Source organism: Protopterus annectens, chromosome 10.part0 (genome assembly GCF_019279795.1).
Source record: "Protopterus annectens isolate FY-2018-M chromosome 10.part0, PAN1.0, whole genome shotgun sequence".
Taxonomy (NCBI): domain Eukaryota; kingdom Metazoa; phylum Chordata; order Ceratodontiformes; family Protopteridae; genus Protopterus; species Protopterus annectens.
The window spans coordinates 1,568,718,798-1,568,737,996 of record NC_056744.1 but is presented as its reverse complement, the minus strand read 5'-3'; the positions used below and the strand labels follow the sequence as shown (position 1 = coordinate 1,568,737,996).

The window sequence follows — 19,199 nt, the reverse complement described above, 5'->3', positions numbered from 1 at the left end:
ATTTGTTTCACTTTGTTTATTTAGCAGGTAGCTCAGCTGGACCACTATGGCCCTTTTTACTCGTGAAAAAAGAATCTACATATAATACATGGTGACAAACATATACAAGTACTAAGGAAATAGGAAAATCTTGATAGAAATTATAATATGACAGACAACACAGTATTTCTGATATGTGTTCCAATACATACAGTCCTGCAGGGTTAAACAAATATAGTGGGACTAGAACAAATAAAGATCACTAGATCACTATATCACACAGCCACTACAACTGCACTTATTTTGTGATTGAATCTAAGTTGTGTAGTGATGGAGGTGAGGTGGGAAACTGTAAATGGTGCCTGGGAGTTAATTCCAGACTGTGGGACCCACTTGGGATAAAGCTCTGTCTGTACAGCTGAGGGAAAATTGTGCAGCAGTAAGGGTCATGGCAGCAAAACTGGCAATCTAAGTAGTCTAGAATTTTGCTTCAAGGAAATATGGCAATGTGGGGATTTGTGGTCCATGGGAAGAAGTTTTTATGAAGTGTAATAACATGATTAAATGGAAGTCAACCTGCCTGGCTGATAGCAAAACAGTGGTGAAACCAAATTACTGTAACAGCAATAAAATGGCAAATATGATTTTGAGCTACCTGGAGTTTATGCAGTTTCTTTTGAAAGTGGCAACAATGACAGAAAGTGAGAATTCAACAATGGGCAGAAGAAGACCTCTGCTAGTTGTGATCCTACCCTGCTTGGATAGAAAGTTGCTTATCTTGTTGCATATATAAAGCATAGCTGTCATCTTACACAACACATTATGGATGTGGGTAGAGAAAGTAAGTACAGAACCAACCCAAACTCTCAGGTATTTAAAACTCTGTACTACTTCTAGAATACTGCAACCCAGGCCTGTAATTCTCCATTAATCTTTACATTAGCTAAGATACTTTTAAATTTCAAAAAGCATTACTTTTGTTTTACTGAGATTAACTTTAACTTTCCTTTACTCACAGACCAGGCAGAGTGGGACTAGGGTGGAGTTTAGTGAGTTACAGACGGATTTAGAACAGCTACCTAATTCGTAGATGACAATGCTGACCGGATACAAGATGATGTTATTGGTCCCCTCTCTGCGAGATGTTTTAGGACTTGGGTGGTACTTATCAGAAAAGACAGACCACAGTGTGCAATGGTCACTGCAGTATGAGCAATCCACTGAAGGAGTTATTAATCTGGAAGTTTGGTTTAAGCAAATCCCATCAAGGAGGTTATGACTGCCAGTAAGGAGACTGGTACGTGTTGATTTTGCCACCATTTGGTGGAAGCCATGATCTGCAAGAGTGTCAAATGGGAGGAAGTCAGCTTTATGCTTCAAATTAAGTTAAAGTCTCCAAGCGATATTGAATTCCTACAGGTAAGTCAGCCTACAGTGGCTTTGTGAGTGCCTGATTTATGGCAAGCTGGGTGCTAAGAAGGGGCTGGTAGAGTACGCCAGCAGGCAGCTTGATTGCATTCTTCATAAGGCATTCACAAATACCAGTTAGGGTCTCAGTCAAAGACATTAATGGATGAAGCAATCAGTGTACTATTAAGGAGCCTGCATACCAGCGGTTTGACCTGGACCCTGACATCAACATATATATGTTTTCTTTGCTCTGCTACCCATCATATCTCATTGAAACATATTTAGCAAAACTCCTTCCACTGAATTTCAGTGATGGGTTTTATAAGAGTCTTGCAGAGGGAAAGAGAGGGGACTTTGCCCACCCTACTACAAGTGGTCCTTGTACCATAACATGACAACCAAAGTACGCACATCAGTACTATCTCCTCCCATGTATGGATACATGTACATGTGTGTATGTACGTGTACATACTTTTATGTGTGTGTGTATGTGGGGGGTGGGACTGCTATACTAGTGGCAGAAGTAAAGTTGCCTGGTCAGCCAAGTTGGAAAATGCACAGGGGGGCTTAAAGTGAACATTTACTTGTAGCTAGTTATTTGATGATTTGTTTCTGATTCCTTTTCACTTTTGTCTCTCTAAAGTGTGTTTTTACATTAAGAAGGCTAGGACTGCACTTCTAGTGGCAGTAGTAGAAAGTAGCTTGGTCAGTCTGAGTTGGGAAACACACAGGTAGGTTTAAAGTGAGATTATTTCATCAACCGGGGGGCTTTTTAAGGACTTAGTTGTTTGGTGCTAACCTGCACTTAAGAGCTACGTTTGCTGTGCTTCTATATTAAGAAGTTCCACGACCATCCATCTTGTGGTAGAAGGTGTTTACCTGGTCTCTCTAAGTTGGGAGGCACTCCAGGGAGCTTGAAGTGTAGTCATTTATTTTCCAGAGGGTACAGGCGTTAGTTTTCAGCTTTTTCTGTCTGCTATAAATTAGGCACGTTTTCGCGGAGCTGTTCACTACTCAGTGGTGGTTATCAGTACCCTGTATAGTAGCAAACCTATAAAGCTAGTTCTTAGGACTTTAACTCATAACACAGAAAGGCTTTGTGTAGAGCTAAGCTTAGGACGGCTAGACAGTGTCATACAGCACTAAAGTCATAGCACTAACATCTAGCCTTCACCCCAGACACCACTCAAGTGATCCTTGTAAAAGCAAGACCCTAAATCATAATAGCCCATCCCTAATACAGATCCTGACAACATGGATTTGCAATTTCCTAATGGCTGTCTAGCCAGCTTGGTAGATATGGGCATCCTGGGACAATGTAGTAATTGTCACATGTACTCAGACAACTTTTTAATCCTTAAAGAAACTAATGCAGTAGTTAAAGATGCACATACATAACTTCCCATAAGACAAAAAGTTAGGCAAGCACTTTACCTAGTACTCTTGTAATAAGAGATAGTATTGTATGACACAGAGACATACTCCTCTTACCAGGACAGACAAGGAGAAGATAACAATTAGTTGCCTGTCTGGAGCAAGGATCAGCAATGTCATGCATGCACTCAGGTCACTGTACTACAGTTACCAATAAGATTCTATCATGGTTCATTGGGTGTAAATGAAATGAGGTTTCACCTCACTGAACTAAATGAAAACAGACATTAAGGTGCATGTCTTACATTGAGCAGCATTCTACCTACACCAAGGATGATGCCGCAGTCTCAACAGAAAATGATTAATTTTAATCTTCTTTTGGCTTTTTCCCAGTTAGGGGTCACCACAGAGGATCACCTGTCCACTCATGATTGGCAGTGGAGTTTTACAGTGTTGAGTTACCAGCCCGGTGCCCAACCTTCCACAGAAGGCACACACATGCACACACTCACACCTAGGGCCAATTTAGAGTATCCAATCCACCTACAGCATGTCTTTGGGATATGGGAGGAAACCGGAGCACCCGGAGGAAACCCATGCGACCACAGGGAGGACATGCAGACTCCTCACAGAAGGCACCCCAGCCGAGGATTGAACCGGAGAACCTCTTGCTGTGAGGTGGCAACGCTAACCGCTGCACCAACCTGGCCGCCCACAATTTTAATAATTGGCTTAATTTCTGGAGTCATTCCATGGGAATCCAATATCTATCAGCATGAGAGTACATGGTTAACAAACAACTTTGCTTTTTCAAGGGTGGTATGCACCTGTCACCCCCCCCCCCCCATGGGCTTTCGGATATTGGCTAAAACTCTATCCCCTTACAGCCTTTTTTTAGGCAACATCAGAATGACAAAACTACTAAAAATAGCAAAAAAAAAAAAAAAAAACAAAGTAACCTTAAAATGTTTAAAATATTACTGCTCAGTGCTAGGAGCCTAAACAAGAAGCTCCACACACTACAAGTTCTCCTCACTCTGGAGAATGTAGACATCTGTGCTGTTACCAACACGTGATTTAAAGTCACAGAAAATACTCTGTCAGTGGGAGGCTACAGTGCCTTCCACACATTTAGACCAACAGCAACACAGACAGGGGCAAAAGGTGGAGGTGTCTCAATCTTGGTTAGCAGCATATACAACTCTAGACTGGTTAAACAGGATAATGACCTGGAGTTCACTCACATCCGAGTAGCCATACACAAGGTTCCCTAGCATATAATGGCCAGCTACAGGTCTCCCTCTATGACCCATGAAGCTCACAACTCTTACCTAGACCTAGTAAAGGCACTTACCATCCAACCAAATACCCTATTCATGGGAGACTTTAACTACCCATTTATAGACTTGGAAATCTACACTGCCTCTAACTCAACGACACAGTGTTTACTGGACTTCATCATCACAAAGAACCTGGACCAGATAAGTGCACTCTCCAAACCAGAGGATCAAACATATTGGACCTAATACCCACCAACATGGGAGAGTGTCATGTTTTCATTGGTGAAGTCAGACCACAAACCTGCCTCCTTCAAAATAAAATTCAATCCAGAAAATCCAACAAAACCCATAACAGTTAGGAACTACACTAAAGCAAACTACATCCTATTAAACTACACTTTGTCAAAATTCACGGCTCCTCCAAGCCCCAAGAACACAGCTACCTATGCAAAATTATTTACAGAAACCCTGTACAAACCTGTAAATGGCTGACTGAGGCCTCTGCACCCACCAGATCTAAGCCCAGGTCTAAAACCAAAAACAAACCATACTGGTAGAATCCTTAGCTTAACAGACTATATAACAAAAGAAAACAAGTCCTGTTTAAAATCAGAAAGAGCAACTCTCATAGAGACTAAACCTCTCTGATTCAACTAAACAAGTAACTAAGAGGTCTAACAAAGTCCAGTAAGGCCAATTATGAAGTCAGGATAGCCTCCCAATCACAAGGCCTTCTTCACTTACATCAGGAATCTTAAAGGTAATACTCAACAGTCTGCACAACTGGTGGTAAATGGCACAACCTTTACTGACCAGGGTGACATAGCAAATCTACTGGCTGATAAATTTAGCTCTAACTTCACCCCACTCTCCTCGCACTACTGCCTGTGAAATCCCTTCTAGCATACCTCCCCCCAATTATCAACAGGGAGCAGATCCTAGTGATGCATGCTACGGCTAAAAACACTGCTTTAATGGGCCACCAACAATATATGACATAGCAGGGCCATTTGAGGCAATCTTCAACAACAGCCTCAAAACAGGTTACATGCTAGATGACTGGAGGGCCGCAATGGTCATCCTCATATTAAGGGTGGACCAGGAACTACAGACCCAGCAATCTGATGTAAACCTTGGGTCTAGATGATTGTCACTGTTGAAATGACACCCCGAACCCATGTGCAAAAAATGGGAAAAAAGGGTTATGGATGGATGGATGGATGGATGGATGGATGGATGGATGGATGGATGGATGGATCAGCAAGGACACTGACAAACTACATACTTTGGATCCATTCCAATTTGGCTTTGTTAAAGGAAAGTCTTGCATACTTAACCTGGTAGACTTCTTCAAGAAGGTCACCATGGCTATGGATAAGTGGAAAATGGTGCATACAGCATGCCTTGACATAGGTTTATACTTGGTTATTGTTTTCAAACTCAAAGAACTAGGCATAAATCCCTGCATAATTCACTTGATTACCAGCTGGCTCACAGATAGGACCCAATAAGTCAGAATCGGTGAGACCACCTCTACCAACAGACCGGTCACCAGTGGAGCACCCCAGGGCTCTGTGTTAGGCTCACTACTGTTTGGCATCTACTTCTTGGAAGGCAAGGGTAATGTCAAAGGCCTTTGGCTCACCAAGTTCACAGATGACTGTAAATATGGAGCAATCACAGATTTCCTCCACAACATCAACATTCTACAAGAGGGTCTAACACAAACAAATTATTGGAGCAAAAGCTATGGATTAAAACTCATTGCAAAGAAATGTATTATAGTGCTTTTGGGAAAGCATCCGCTCAAGCTAATTACTTCATTAATAAAACACTCCTAAGAGTTAAGCCAATAGTTAGGGATCTGGGAACATATGTAGACAGTAATCTTGGGTTCGACTAACACACAACCATTGTACAGAGCCCAATGAAGGTAGTCCCACAAACGTTGAGCAGATAATAGTGCTAAGCAGACTCTTCAGTCCAAGGAGATAACAAGCACCAAGTTTATTAACGAAATGCGGTAATTCCATTAAGCGCTTTCATTTCCAAAAACATGGAAACTTCATCAGAATAAAACTGCCATTGTAACAGCCCACATATATAATAGAAAATTAATTGATTCAATTAAATCATTAGGACAAAATACATGGATTTAAAGGTACATCGTACAAACTATGGTTGTTGTGTCGTTCAGTTTTTCTATACATAATAAATTTGTGTTTAATAATACATAAAGAACAACAACATAAAAACCACATAAAAACTAGTAAGTACATTCAGTACATATACCCAATATGTACAGAAATGGTATAAAAAATATATATATATAAAAAAAATTGCAGTAATAAAATTATATAACAATGAAATAATATAGTACACATTATTGTTTTAATACAGAATGTAATTACATGAAAGTTATGATTTTACTAATAAAAAAGTTGAAAACAACTCATCTCTTATGGTTGTGTATTTTTCTTTAATTTTATTTGCTTTTAATTTTAAGGCTGGTAGAAGTGATATATGGTCGTTCAAACCTGGGGGTATGTTGGAATCCAGCCTTAGTTGCCAGATAAGTTCTCTTTAACTAAGCTGGCTTTCCCAATCTCCCCCTCTATTGTTTCTAGGTAACTTTTCCAAAATCCAAAATTTGAAGTTTGCCTCCTTGCAAATTAGTGTATGCCAAAAAGGGGCATTAGTTTCCTTTTTCCTGTTGATAATTACAATTATAATTTTAATTTTATTACTGCAATGAAATACAATAGTAATAATCTTATGTTTTTATACTTAATATAAAAAATAAATATTCATTTACACACTTTTTAAGTCCATCTGTTTGTTTAGGTGACACAAATACTCCATCATTAGTAATCTAATTTTATTAGAACTTTTATAAATATACCCTCTTTGGACACTTAGTAGATTTTAGTTATTTTTTTATTTTTTATATACACATATTTTTTATACCATTTCTGTACATATTGGGTATATGTACTGAATGTACTTACTAGTTTTTATGTGGTTTTTATGTTTTTGTTCTTTATGTATTATTAAAACACAAATTTATTATGTATAGAAAAACTGAACGACACAACAACCATAGTTTGTACGGTGCACCTTTAAATCCATGTATTTTGTCCTAATGATTCAATTGAATCAATTAATTTTCTATTATATATGTGGGCTGTTACAATGGCAGTTTTATTCTGATGAAGTTTCTGTGTTTTTGGAAATGAAAGCTCTTAATGGAATTACCGCATTTCGTTAATAAGGGTTCAGGCTCCTAGGCAGTGAGACATTTCCCTGTGGTACATTTGACTGGGGACACATGGCTGAAGTGACATTCAGCTGCAGAGAAATATGGCTGTTTGCAAATTCCCTGTGGGCAAAGAGAAGCATACACTGCCATGCCCACAGCTTTAATAACCAAATGTACAGGGGGGAAAACAATGTCCAGGGTCCCCAAGGAAACATGAGACAACAGGCAATATGGCAGGCATCAACAGAAGGCTGGCCAGAGGGCATGTCAGTGGCAGTAAAAATGCAGTGCACAATGGGCAGTGCCTTTATAACTGGAGTGTGTGGACCACTTCCCCCTTCACAGTGTCTAGGGAACATTACCTAAAATGCATATTGGAGCATAAATGTGACTACAGTAGCCTGCAGGATTTCCTCCATGCTGTGAGCATGGCAGTGTGTGCTTCTCTTTGCCCACAGGGAATTTGCAAACAGACATATTTCTCTGCAGCTGAATGTCACTTCAGCCATGTGTCCCCAGTCAAATGTACCACAGGGAAATGTCATGCTGCCTAGGCGCCTGAACCCGTTAATAAACTTGGTGCTTGTTATCTCCTTGGACTGAAGAGTCTGCTTAACACTATTATCTGCATCAACATTTGTGGGACTACCTTCATTGGGCTCTGTACAATGGGGAATACTGTGTTTTATTAGTTTGTTTCTTCTCCGTTTTCCATTCCTTTTTTAACACACAACCATGACAGTAAAAAAATATTTTATGTTGCCAACTCATAAGTAAGGTGATGGCATCCAGGTAGAAGGAGATAATAGTACCATTCTACTCAGCCCTTATCAGACCCATCACTGAATACAATACCCCCTTTGGCATATACCTAATTAGGCACCTGCAGCAGCTGGAACACCCTCAAAGGTTCCTCACCAGGAGAATCTAGGGTATACCTGTCCTACACAGATTGCCTTAAAGGCCTATCTCTGTACTCAGTCTCCTACAGGTTATGAGAGACTCTCTATGCCTAGCATATTAGGCATCCTTGGATCCAACTCTGATGGATCTCTTGCACATCCACAAGACAAACAACAATAGAAACTCTAGATCCAAGGGCCTGAACTTTGTCTGCAACATAAACAGAATCTGCTGGATGGACTGATATGTTTCTCAAAGGGATCCCTGCACTATGGAATAAGCTCCCTAGCTACGTGAAGTAGAGTTCATCCCTGACCCTGTTCAAACGAAACCTTGAAAATTGGTTGGGAAATTGTAACTTCACCTCTGGCCTGGCCCCCAATGTCTCTGATGGACAGAGGTTGACAGTAAGTAAATTAATCTCCAACTAACATACCCCCGCCCCTCACACACACACACATAACCCTTAGCTACCTCCTTACTGACATACCCCACCATATAGACATCCAGGAAACTCTGGGACAAAACTGGGTTGGGTTGCATGTCTAGGCTTGTAAAGACCCTGGTGATCGTTAAAACCTATATAAATACACACACACACACACACACACACACACACACACACACACACATATATATATATATATATATATATATATATATATATATATATATATTAGGAAGACAATGGGATTACCAGTTTGCATTTCATTGATGGTCACATTATTAGAAAACCTACATTGATGGTGTGGTGAAGGAACATATTTAGTAGGTACAATGTAACTCGTTTCTGTCAAAAGGCTGTACGAGTTGCTAATATGCAATCTAATTTTATATCTTTGGCTGTGCTGACGCTTACTATGGCGGGTGTTGTTTGTCCGAAGATCAGATAAGAATATTGTATCAAGATCAGATAAGAGTATGAGGCAGGGAAATTGATACTTTTTTCCACGATTGTGGGATCTCACTGTTATATTTAAAGATACCTTGTCTCCCTAATCTGTATATAGGTCACAAACATCTATTGTTACTAAAACATCATCTTGGTCAAACTGAACGCTGTTCATGTATTGTAAAAATGACCATGAGTCTTTACATATGTTTGGTTCTTTTTTTAGTATGTTTTTTAACTCATAATCTATGTATGTGGCACAAGCCGAGGTAATGGAATCCCTACCATCTACTATTGGGCACATGGGAGGGGGTCTAAGATGCATTTGAGGAGAGCCCAATGGAAAATAAAGTGGCTATATAAAAGGAAGTGATGTAACACATTTTAAATGTCTGAGGAAGTTGAACAGAGATTTAAATGAAAGCACTAACACTGTTTATTTTACCATTAAAGTATAAATTGTTTTGTACCATTCAAGTTCGTGGTTTGTAGCTGAGGAGACGTGGTGCATTGGTTATGAAAAGATCTTTTATGCTTTTTTGTGACATCCTTCCAGTGATGCATATTCATGGAAAGAACTCCCACTGACTTTGATTCAGTCCTTACAATGGTCTAGTGCATGAGCATTTTACAGTCCACAAAGGAAATGTGACCATTGATGGCTGCCATAACATACAGCTGAATATACTTTAACATACAATCAAAAAGCAAATGATTTAGGGGAAAATCAGCCACTGGTGTGTAAAAACACAAAATAAAAATGGTGCCACTGGTGTGTAAAAACACAAAATAAAACTTGTTATTTGGATTTATCCCTGCCATGGACTACTGGTTATACATTAACAAACATTTGCTATTTGCCCTTGCACTAAAAACATTAAGAAAAGGAAATCAGAAGTAAGTTAACTGTATTTAAATGCACATGTCTGATTGTGTGTGTGTGTGTGTGTGTGTGTGTGTGTGTGTGTGTGTGTGTGTGTGTGTGTGTGTGTGTGTGTGTGTGAGTGTGTGTGTGTATCCTCCACTACTAACATCTCCAAATTTCTGAACCTAATCCTAATACTATCTCCTCAAATACCTTCTCCCTCAAACCTGTACCTACTAGCTATATCAAACCTCTACTCTCTAAATTAAAACCATGCTCAGCATTAGCTGACAATATTCCTTCCACTTTTCTTCTACTAGCAGCTGACTCTCTTGCTCTCTCCCTGTATCTATCCTAATCAATCACTCTATCTCTGAATCTAAAGTCCCTTCCATCTAGAAACAATGCTACACTCTACCTATACACAAAGGAGGAAACTCCTCTGATATCTCCAACTTTAGACATATCGCTATCCTCTCCCCTCTCTCTAAAGTACTAGAAAAATGTGTTCATAAACAAGCTATGCAGTACCTAATACAGGAAAATCTGCGTACACCCACTCAACATGGCTTCAGACCAAAACATAGCACCACTACAGCTGTATTATCCTTCCTCAACACTGTCTCTTTAGCCACGGACAACCATAAACGTATTTCTTGCCTATTCTTGGACTTCTCAAAAGCTTTCAACACTGTCTCACACTCTCTTCTGCTGCACAAACTGCATAACCTCATCTTCTCCTCTGATACTGTTGCATGGTTCTCCAGCTACCTCACTGATAGATATCAGTCAGTAAGATGGCACTCTGCACTCTCCCCTCCTCTCCCTGTAAAAATGGGTGTACCTCAAGGGTCTATCCTAGGGCCTTTACTTTTTAATATCTTTACTAATCAGCTCTATACCTCCTGTCTTCAGTCATCTTTAGTGCAATACGCAGATGACTCTACAGTCATCACCACAGCCAACTCTCCCTCTAAGCTCTTTTCAGCTATTCAGGCATCGTTTAACTTAGTTGAAACGTGGCTCTCCAACAACCAGCTCATCCTTAACCCTAAAAAAACAAAGCTGTTATTCTTCCTACCTAAAAAGTTCAACAATATTAATACATCCTTCTCCATATAGTCCCTTAATAACACTCACATTCAGGTAGAATCCAGTACTAAGCTCTTAGGCGTAATCATCGATGATCAGCTTAAATTTGACTTGCATGTTAATAACTGTATCAAAAAGACTCATTCAAAACTAGGGCTCCTTTACCGTAACAATAAATTCCTTACCTCTGAAGCCAAGAGCACTCTCTCTCTTACCTACCTTCTACCCAGTCTAATGTACAGCTCTTAAATTCTCACAAATCTTAATTCAGCATTCCTGACCAAACTCAAATCTACCTACAACAAGGCAGCTAGATTTGCTGCCCAACAAACCTACAAATCCCATCATTGTCTCTCGCTAAAACACCTAAACTGGCTTGAATTATCCCACCAGCTTCTTCTCTCTCAGTTCCAGATCATCCATTCTATCCTATACCAGCCTTCCTACTGCCCAGCACTATCCCCTCTCATCTCCCATTATTTTTCCTACAGACCTCTCCGATGCTCTAACCAAGACCTACTACAAATCTACAAACCCAAGTCTAAAGTTCGATGCAACATGTAGAGCTATCTTCCCACTATTGCTTGGAATAGGCTCCCACTAGAAATCAGGACCCTTACACATCCTAAACCATTTAAGACCAACACCAAAGAGTACTTTAAAAGTCACTGGTCCTGCCACTGCACTCTTCCTCCTTAACATCCCCTACTTCTCATACCTTAATCTACGTTCTCCCTTAACTCACTCTTCTCACTAGCTCTCTCTAATCGTCCTTGACTACTCTAAAATCTGTTAAGTAAATTTCCTCAGAGAAACATTCTATTGTAACTGTCTTGCCTTCATGCAACTACATCATGAGAAAACTGGGTTTTTGTAACCACTTACCTCAAAAACTATATTCATCTTAATGATATATTTTATTTATACATCTTGAAATAGTTTTTGTATACTCCTGATTATTGACACTGTATAACATTGCATTGCTACTTAATACCTTCTAATAATCCTGTAACATTGCTGTTTAATGTTAATTTATAATGAAAATTGTTTAATATGTTGGAGCTTTTCTCCCTGGGCCTCTGCTGAAAAAGGGCTCTTCAGCTCAGTCAGACAATCCCAATCAACAAATGTAAATTAAAAAAATAATAAATTTATATATATATATATATATATATATATATATATATATATATATATATATATATATACATATATGGATCTATGTTGAGCCATCAAAATTACGTTTCATCAAATCGTTAACCCTCAAACTCACTTTCCCGAAAGTGCACTGTCGAAAATGCACTTCTGTGAAACACAAAATAATGGAAAAAAAAAAACAAATAGAAAAAAATAAAAAAAACAAAACACTAAATCACATTTATGCAGGGAGCCAAGCCCCCTGCACCCCCATGTGGAAGTCTGCACTCCCACACACCCCTACTTATTATATTTAACTCCGAGATTGCACTACAGTGGGGAAAAGGATATATTCCCTTACCCCACTGTAACGTGATTTGGCGAATCAGCTTTCGTGAAAGTACACTTTCGATGTAGTGCACTTTCGTAGAAGTGGGCTCATCCTTCTGTTTGTCGATGAAGAGTACTTTTGAGAAACATGTATAATACTATATGTAGGGTGCACTACAGTGTGAATACATCTAGAGAGAAATATGCAATAGATATTTTTGTAAGTAGTCACACATGCACTGACATATGGAAGAGCGTGTGTGTGTGTGTGTGTGTGTGTGTGTGTGTGTGTGTGTGTGTGTGTGTATGTATATATATATATATATATATATATATATATATATATATATATATACACACACACACACACACACACATTGGAGGGGTGTGGGGGGACAGACCCCCACATGGGTGGATTTGGTTGAGCTAGATTTAGGTCCATTGGGTTGCGGGGCAAGTATTTGTTTGCCCTTTAAGTATTCAGCGAATCGCGGAAGTGATTTTCACTGAATACATGTCAACGGAGTGGTGTTTGCTGTCAAGGGGTTTTGATGGTGAAATATAGACCCTGTCTTCACCTGGACATCCCTGACCTCTCCACCATAGTTTGAACCACATCTAAAATTCTCTCTCATTTAGTGCAGTCCTACTCCAGATGACCAAAACATTCATGTTCCAAGAGCTGAGTCAGCCCTCATTCCTCTCTGCACTGAGACCTGGAATCTCTTATTCTGCTTCCGGCATATTCACATTTTCCATGAGTATTATGCTCTTCCTCCTACTTCACTCCATTATTGTGTTCTCCAGCTTGTCACCCAAACTCCATGTGTCTGGGAAATGACACATTATATAAGCTACCAACTACTTTCATTCCTTTTCCTTAATTGCAGGGCAGTTAACTTACCTTCTGACCCTGTCTATTTCCCTTCCCCATTCATGGTTTGATGTTATTCTTCCTTTCTAACCTCACATGTGATGCCCTCCTATATGTATATTGCTACTTCATCCCCATCTCTCCTTTCTCTGACATTAATCAACAGCCTATACTGAGGTATCTCAGTGTCTCACCCCCATCCTGTCACTGGCCCACATTTCTGTGATACCAGCAATGTCCATCCTGCCCTTCTTTATCACTATATGTAGCTCTCCATGTTGTCTTTCCGTAAGTCCTTGCACTGCAAAGTAATACTATCCCATCATGCTCTGAGTCATCTTGCTTCTCTCTCTATTTAGTGCATTTATTTTTACCTTCTGCTTCCTTCCTACATTATTTGCTCATTCTTTTGTTTCTGTGGAATGCCTTCCTCTTCTGTCTTGGTTTAAGGAATGACAGTTAAGATGTAGAGTAAATACAGTTTCATTCTTAAATGTTATATTATAAGGGATAACATAAGCCATCTCAGTCTTGCTGTAGATTAAGGCATTATGGCCTTGATTTTTGCTATGTGTTTATCCAAACCTTAGTAATAAATGTGAATTTCCATGAATAAGAAACATTTGAAAGAACTAGGATGACAACTTAACATTATCCTTGGCCATAGTTCCCTGGCTAGATGAGGATAACAGTAATTCTTCAGTGACACTACTTGGCCACAGGTGGTGCATTTGTGGCTCTAGCATATGCATGTACGTATACACTGTAGATAACCCATCAAAAAAAAACATAAGTTGAACTTGGTCTTTCCCAGGATGAAACATCGAAAGATAGAGTTACCGAGAACTGGACAAACTCTACTTTTAACTATATTTTCCAGGGGTAAGCTCTCCTGCATCCCTGACATCCCTGCTGACATAAATATGTTAACTCTGCAATTGCACATTACCGAGAAAAAGTAAAAACACCTTATCCTGATATTGTCAGATCTCCCTGCTCTCAGCATCATGCTAAGGGATTCCCATTTGACATACATGTTATTCGAGGTTGCCTACTATAGGACACAGTTCATTCTAGAGTGGCACAACAGAAAGTGCTGACATAGGTGCTAGCAGACTGAGTAACTCTGAAAGGGAAAAAAAACACTTCTGCTTATGAACTCAAAATTTCTAAAACAAGGGGTTGGCATTCCCTGACACCAGAAAAGTGCCACCTGAATAGAAGATTTACTGACTAATGACAAAAATAATGAATGTGTTTAAAATCTGTATGGATAGCCAAGCAATCCCACACCAGTAGTTTGCTTGCCTGGCACATGAACATCTCTTGAGACAGCAGTCATGATGCATCTAATCAATCAAAATCCTGCAACTAAATAGCTGAATATATGGCGATGTCAAGGCAGAGCAGTGTATGTTGTATTACCCAGATAGATTTCATCCCGTGACTGAAGCAGACCAAGGCCATGAATTAGAAAGGATTATTAAATCAAATCAAAACCACTACTACACAGATTGCAGCTAACAATGATAAAGTTCATTGGGACCACAACACCCGGTAGAAAAGTAAATAATAAAGAGTTTTAGCATAAAACAAAATAAGAAAAACAGTGGTTTCACTTGACTTGTTATAAATAGCACTATATAGTTTTTGCTCCAAGTATGAACAGTGTTGCCCTACAGTTATAAGGCTGTAACTGTTTAATAAAATAATGTTCTTTCAACCATACTTCATTAACTAGGTTTTTGTTAAAATAAAATCCATTTTGAAAGAAAAAGAATATGTTTATTTTTATTTACTGAAGTTTTATAACCACTAAGGTCTGACAATTCTGACTGGGCATAATCAATTTTCAGTAGAACCCCAGGAAGAAAAGCTCCAAAATTAAAATTTCAGCACAATAGTAAATTTACATGCAAACTAATAAATTCCATATGTAAATTGTATGGCTTGCAATCACAACAGTAATTAAGTCCTTAGGTAGAAGTTATTAGGCTATACCAGCAGAGGTATTATTGTTGCATGACCATATGACCCTGAGGCATCAGTTCTGCAACCCATTTCAAGAGCAGCTCTATATGGTTTTACATGTTTGAGGGCACTGTCTAGCATTGTGTCTTCATGCAATCCACAAAGTTTTATCATGGTTTAAGAAACAGAAGAGAATTTTGGCAGCTAGAACAAGAGGTGGCTAAAATTTCACATCTTATGCTGAAGACAATATAATTAATGGAGAGATATACCTCAGCTGTAACTTCAAAGCTAACACCATTTAGTCATTTCTCCTATTAATAAATAACTCTGTTCATAGGTGATTACTAGGCTAATAACTTCAGGTGGTCTTTTTAAGCCTAGTCCTGGTTCCCCAAGATGAGAATCAAACCTTGTGCCTTGTGTCTATAAGGTAAACACTAACTATTATGCTGATTATGCTCCATGAATGAATGAGACATTTACAAAATAGTTCAAGCCTTTGCTTTATCAACAAACATTTCTGTAAGTGGGACATTTAAAAATGGTTATGCTGTGAAAATCTTATTTATTGTTTTTTGTTATCATATCTAAACAAAAGAAAATGCAGTTATGCATTTTTACTGTATTCATGTCTCAGCTTTGATTTGTAGAATTAGTCAACTTGCTGCACAGCTACATGCTCATCTGTGATGATAATAACCTGTGTCTGCATATAATCCTATGTATTTGTGCTGTTAGCCAGAAATAGTTGCATGGAGCATTTGTCAGGCACACTTTCCAATACAGATGGGGGAAGGGATTGACAAAGCCAAGTAAACGTTGACACTTAAAGATGTCTGAGCGGTTTCAAGCATGCAGTTTCTCATGTGTGATGTACAAGCACACTGACATGCTCATAAAAGGAAACAGCAATGAAAGGAAAATAAGATTTTCCCCACCAAGCCTTCCAATCTCATGTGTTGATCCAATTGATATGTTTTGTAAACTGTGCAAGTTAACTTATCCTTCTTGAAACATTTTCAGCTTTGAGACAAGTTGCAAGTGCAAGAATAAATGCACTATTATAAACAGAACTTTGATAACCCAGTCAACCAGTATATGTTCAGATGTGAGAGGAAACAAAAGTAGTGGCATAGACGGATAAAGCCCTGACTACAGCTTGGGCAACCCGAGGTAGATCAGCAGTTTGGGGACTTGACAACATATGCAGACAGGGAGGATGAATGTGCACATCCTTAGCTGGAAAAGGACAGTGGTTCCCAGCTGACTCATGCCACTCTAGTCTGGACAGCAGAAACCAATCATGAATAGGGAAGCCAGTACATGGAAGTTGCAGGCATAGCTGCCAAAAGCTGGTCACAGTGACACTTGGCACATGGAGGAGCAGGCATTCACAGACTGAGAACCATACGTGGTCCTTGCAATGATGCAAGTGCTCATATCAGTAATAGGGTGGTTACAGTATAAATGAAAATGCTGTCACTGCTGAAATGCAGACAAGAGCACTGAGAACCCTGGAAGATGCCCCCCCCCCCCCCAGCAGCATATCTGATTGAGGGATGGCTTCATGGTCAGCAGGCAAGGGGCAAACATCATACCAGAAAAACAAAAATAAATCTCTGTGGTCAGTGACTACAGGTCAGATGTGAGTCCCACAATCTGAAGCTGTGAGGCCGTAATCCTAATCACTGGGTCATTACTGATTCCCTTTCACCACAGTCCACATATGCATCTGTCTTGAAGGCCTATGCTTTAAACCATGATAAAGGACTAAACTGTCATAACCAAGACTTAGGGAGGCCTTAATTGAGTGGGGCAGGATAGGCTGTGGAGAAACAGCATGCCTAAGATTTCCAGATATGTGGTATGTATGGCATGTTGATCAGAGTGATTGGAAAAAAATGTGCTCATTAAATACTAAACTATGACAAGTAACACAAACATGAATGATTTGCTTCTTACTGCCTCAGAACATTACAAAGTCACCCTTATCATAATTGCTTTACTGATTTTTACTCCTTTTTTTCTGTTATAGGAGCTAACAAAAACTAAACCTTATTACACAGAAGATGAGATGGACTCCTGACCCAGGAACTGCCTTCTAGGATTCGAAGATGCTCTGAACAATTACAAAGAATTATGAGGGCTATATATATCTAGCATATGCATGAGAAAATATTCCAAATATTTTACAATTTACCATGGCCACACAAACACTGTGGGTTGGAAAAACTTTACTAGATCTGCTTTCATCATCATCATCATCAGAGGGCACAAATGTGCTGTATATATGTACAAATACACACGTTTTAAATTAAGTGATTTAACTTAATTATTTGGAATAAAAAATGTGAATAACAAAAAGGTGAAAATCAACTCAATTAGTCTGCATCAATTAGAAACTCCAAAAAAAAAACCTGAATACAAGGCACCAAAAAGTCACTAGTAACAAAATCCAAACAAATGCCCTGGAAAGATGGAAAACAACAGTCCGCAGCTTCAATGCCAAAATTTTAATAAGAAAAATACCAACACATAAACGCCTCACAAATAACACTGCATGTTTGTCCCTAGTGCACAGACTTCATCAGATGCAGACAAAAGACATTAACCCAACTTTATACCCCTCTCATTATTCAATTAAAACAGTAAAATTAGTAATGTAATAAGTTAAAATAAAACACATTTTAAAATTATGTTGAAAAGCCATTTAAAAACCTTTATAAAAACATACTGACAAAATACATCCTAAATGTGCATCTGCAAAAACATACATTTCTCTAGTTAAAACAATATTTAAATAGTTATAAAAGTGTTTTGCATGAAACCTAAAATGCATGGTTAAAAAATATATTAATATGTACATCTATTTTACAAGTTGGTGAAATGCTAGCAAAGGGCTCTCTCTTATGACTTTAGCACACCATTACATCCATTTTCTAGCCTTAGCAATGAAATTTTTAGATTCCTTTAATGCTTATCCATAAGGGAATTCTTATTTATCCAAATGTCTCATAATATTGTTATTTCCTAAGAAAGTTGCCAGTTATTAAAATGTTTTTGTTCTTCTCTACATTACAATTTGGCAGCTCTCGTTTTAACAATGGAGCAATGGAAGTATTGTCATGTATTTTCAAGTATTCTCAGGGGTATAAAAGTTGGGTTAATGTCTTTTGTCTGCATCTGATGAAGTCTGTACACTAGGGATGAAAACGCAGTGTTATTTGTGAGGCTTTTATGTGTTGGTGTTTTTATTATTAAAATTTTGGCGTCGAAGCTGTGGACTGTTGTTTTTCATCTTTCCAGGGCACTTGTTTGGATTTAGTTTGCATCAATGTTAGATAAACAAATAATATGAGATTCCAGGTCCACATGTTCATCACAAAACTGTCTTAATGCTTTATTAGCATTTTAACAAAGAACTTGAATTTCTTGTGGTCTGATTAATCTACAGTAGTTATTCCAGACAATATGCTCGTGAGGAAATGTAGGTTTTCAGCTTATCTGCATAGCAGCTATTACCATTTAGCCAGAAAGCTACTTGAATTTAGAGTTACTAAGCATCTCTGATAAATGCCCATGTGTACATTTCATATCTTGAAATCAGCCATTAGGTACACTATTATTAACAAAGATGGACGCAGGTACCTTACTAGTACACTGCTGAAATAATACTTGTGAACTGCAGATTAGCTGACACACTGAGGTGTATGAGTTGGAGAAGTAGTACTTTTTTCTGAGGAAGTTCTGTAGTTACCTGGATTGAAAGAACTCAAATTTTTGTCAATAAAAGTACCCTAACCATCAAGGGGTGTGTTTCTTCCTTTATT

At 38.7% G+C, this 19,199-nt stretch overlaps 1 protein-coding gene across 1 annotated transcript in view; it reads left to right on the top strand.

The window, feature by feature from the left end:
* Positions 1-17,894, top strand: part of LOC122812858 (tripartite motif-containing protein 72-like) — a 145,326-nt gene extending 127,432 nt beyond the window's left edge. The window contains exon 6 of the mRNA XM_044084899.1: positions 17,405-17,894. Coding sequence (XP_043940834.1) covers positions 17,405-17,421 — 17 coding nt within the window. The 3' untranslated portion in view covers positions 17,422-17,894. The remainder of the gene's footprint in view (positions 1-17,404) is intronic.
* Positions 17,895-19,199: the final 1,305 nt, after the last annotated feature.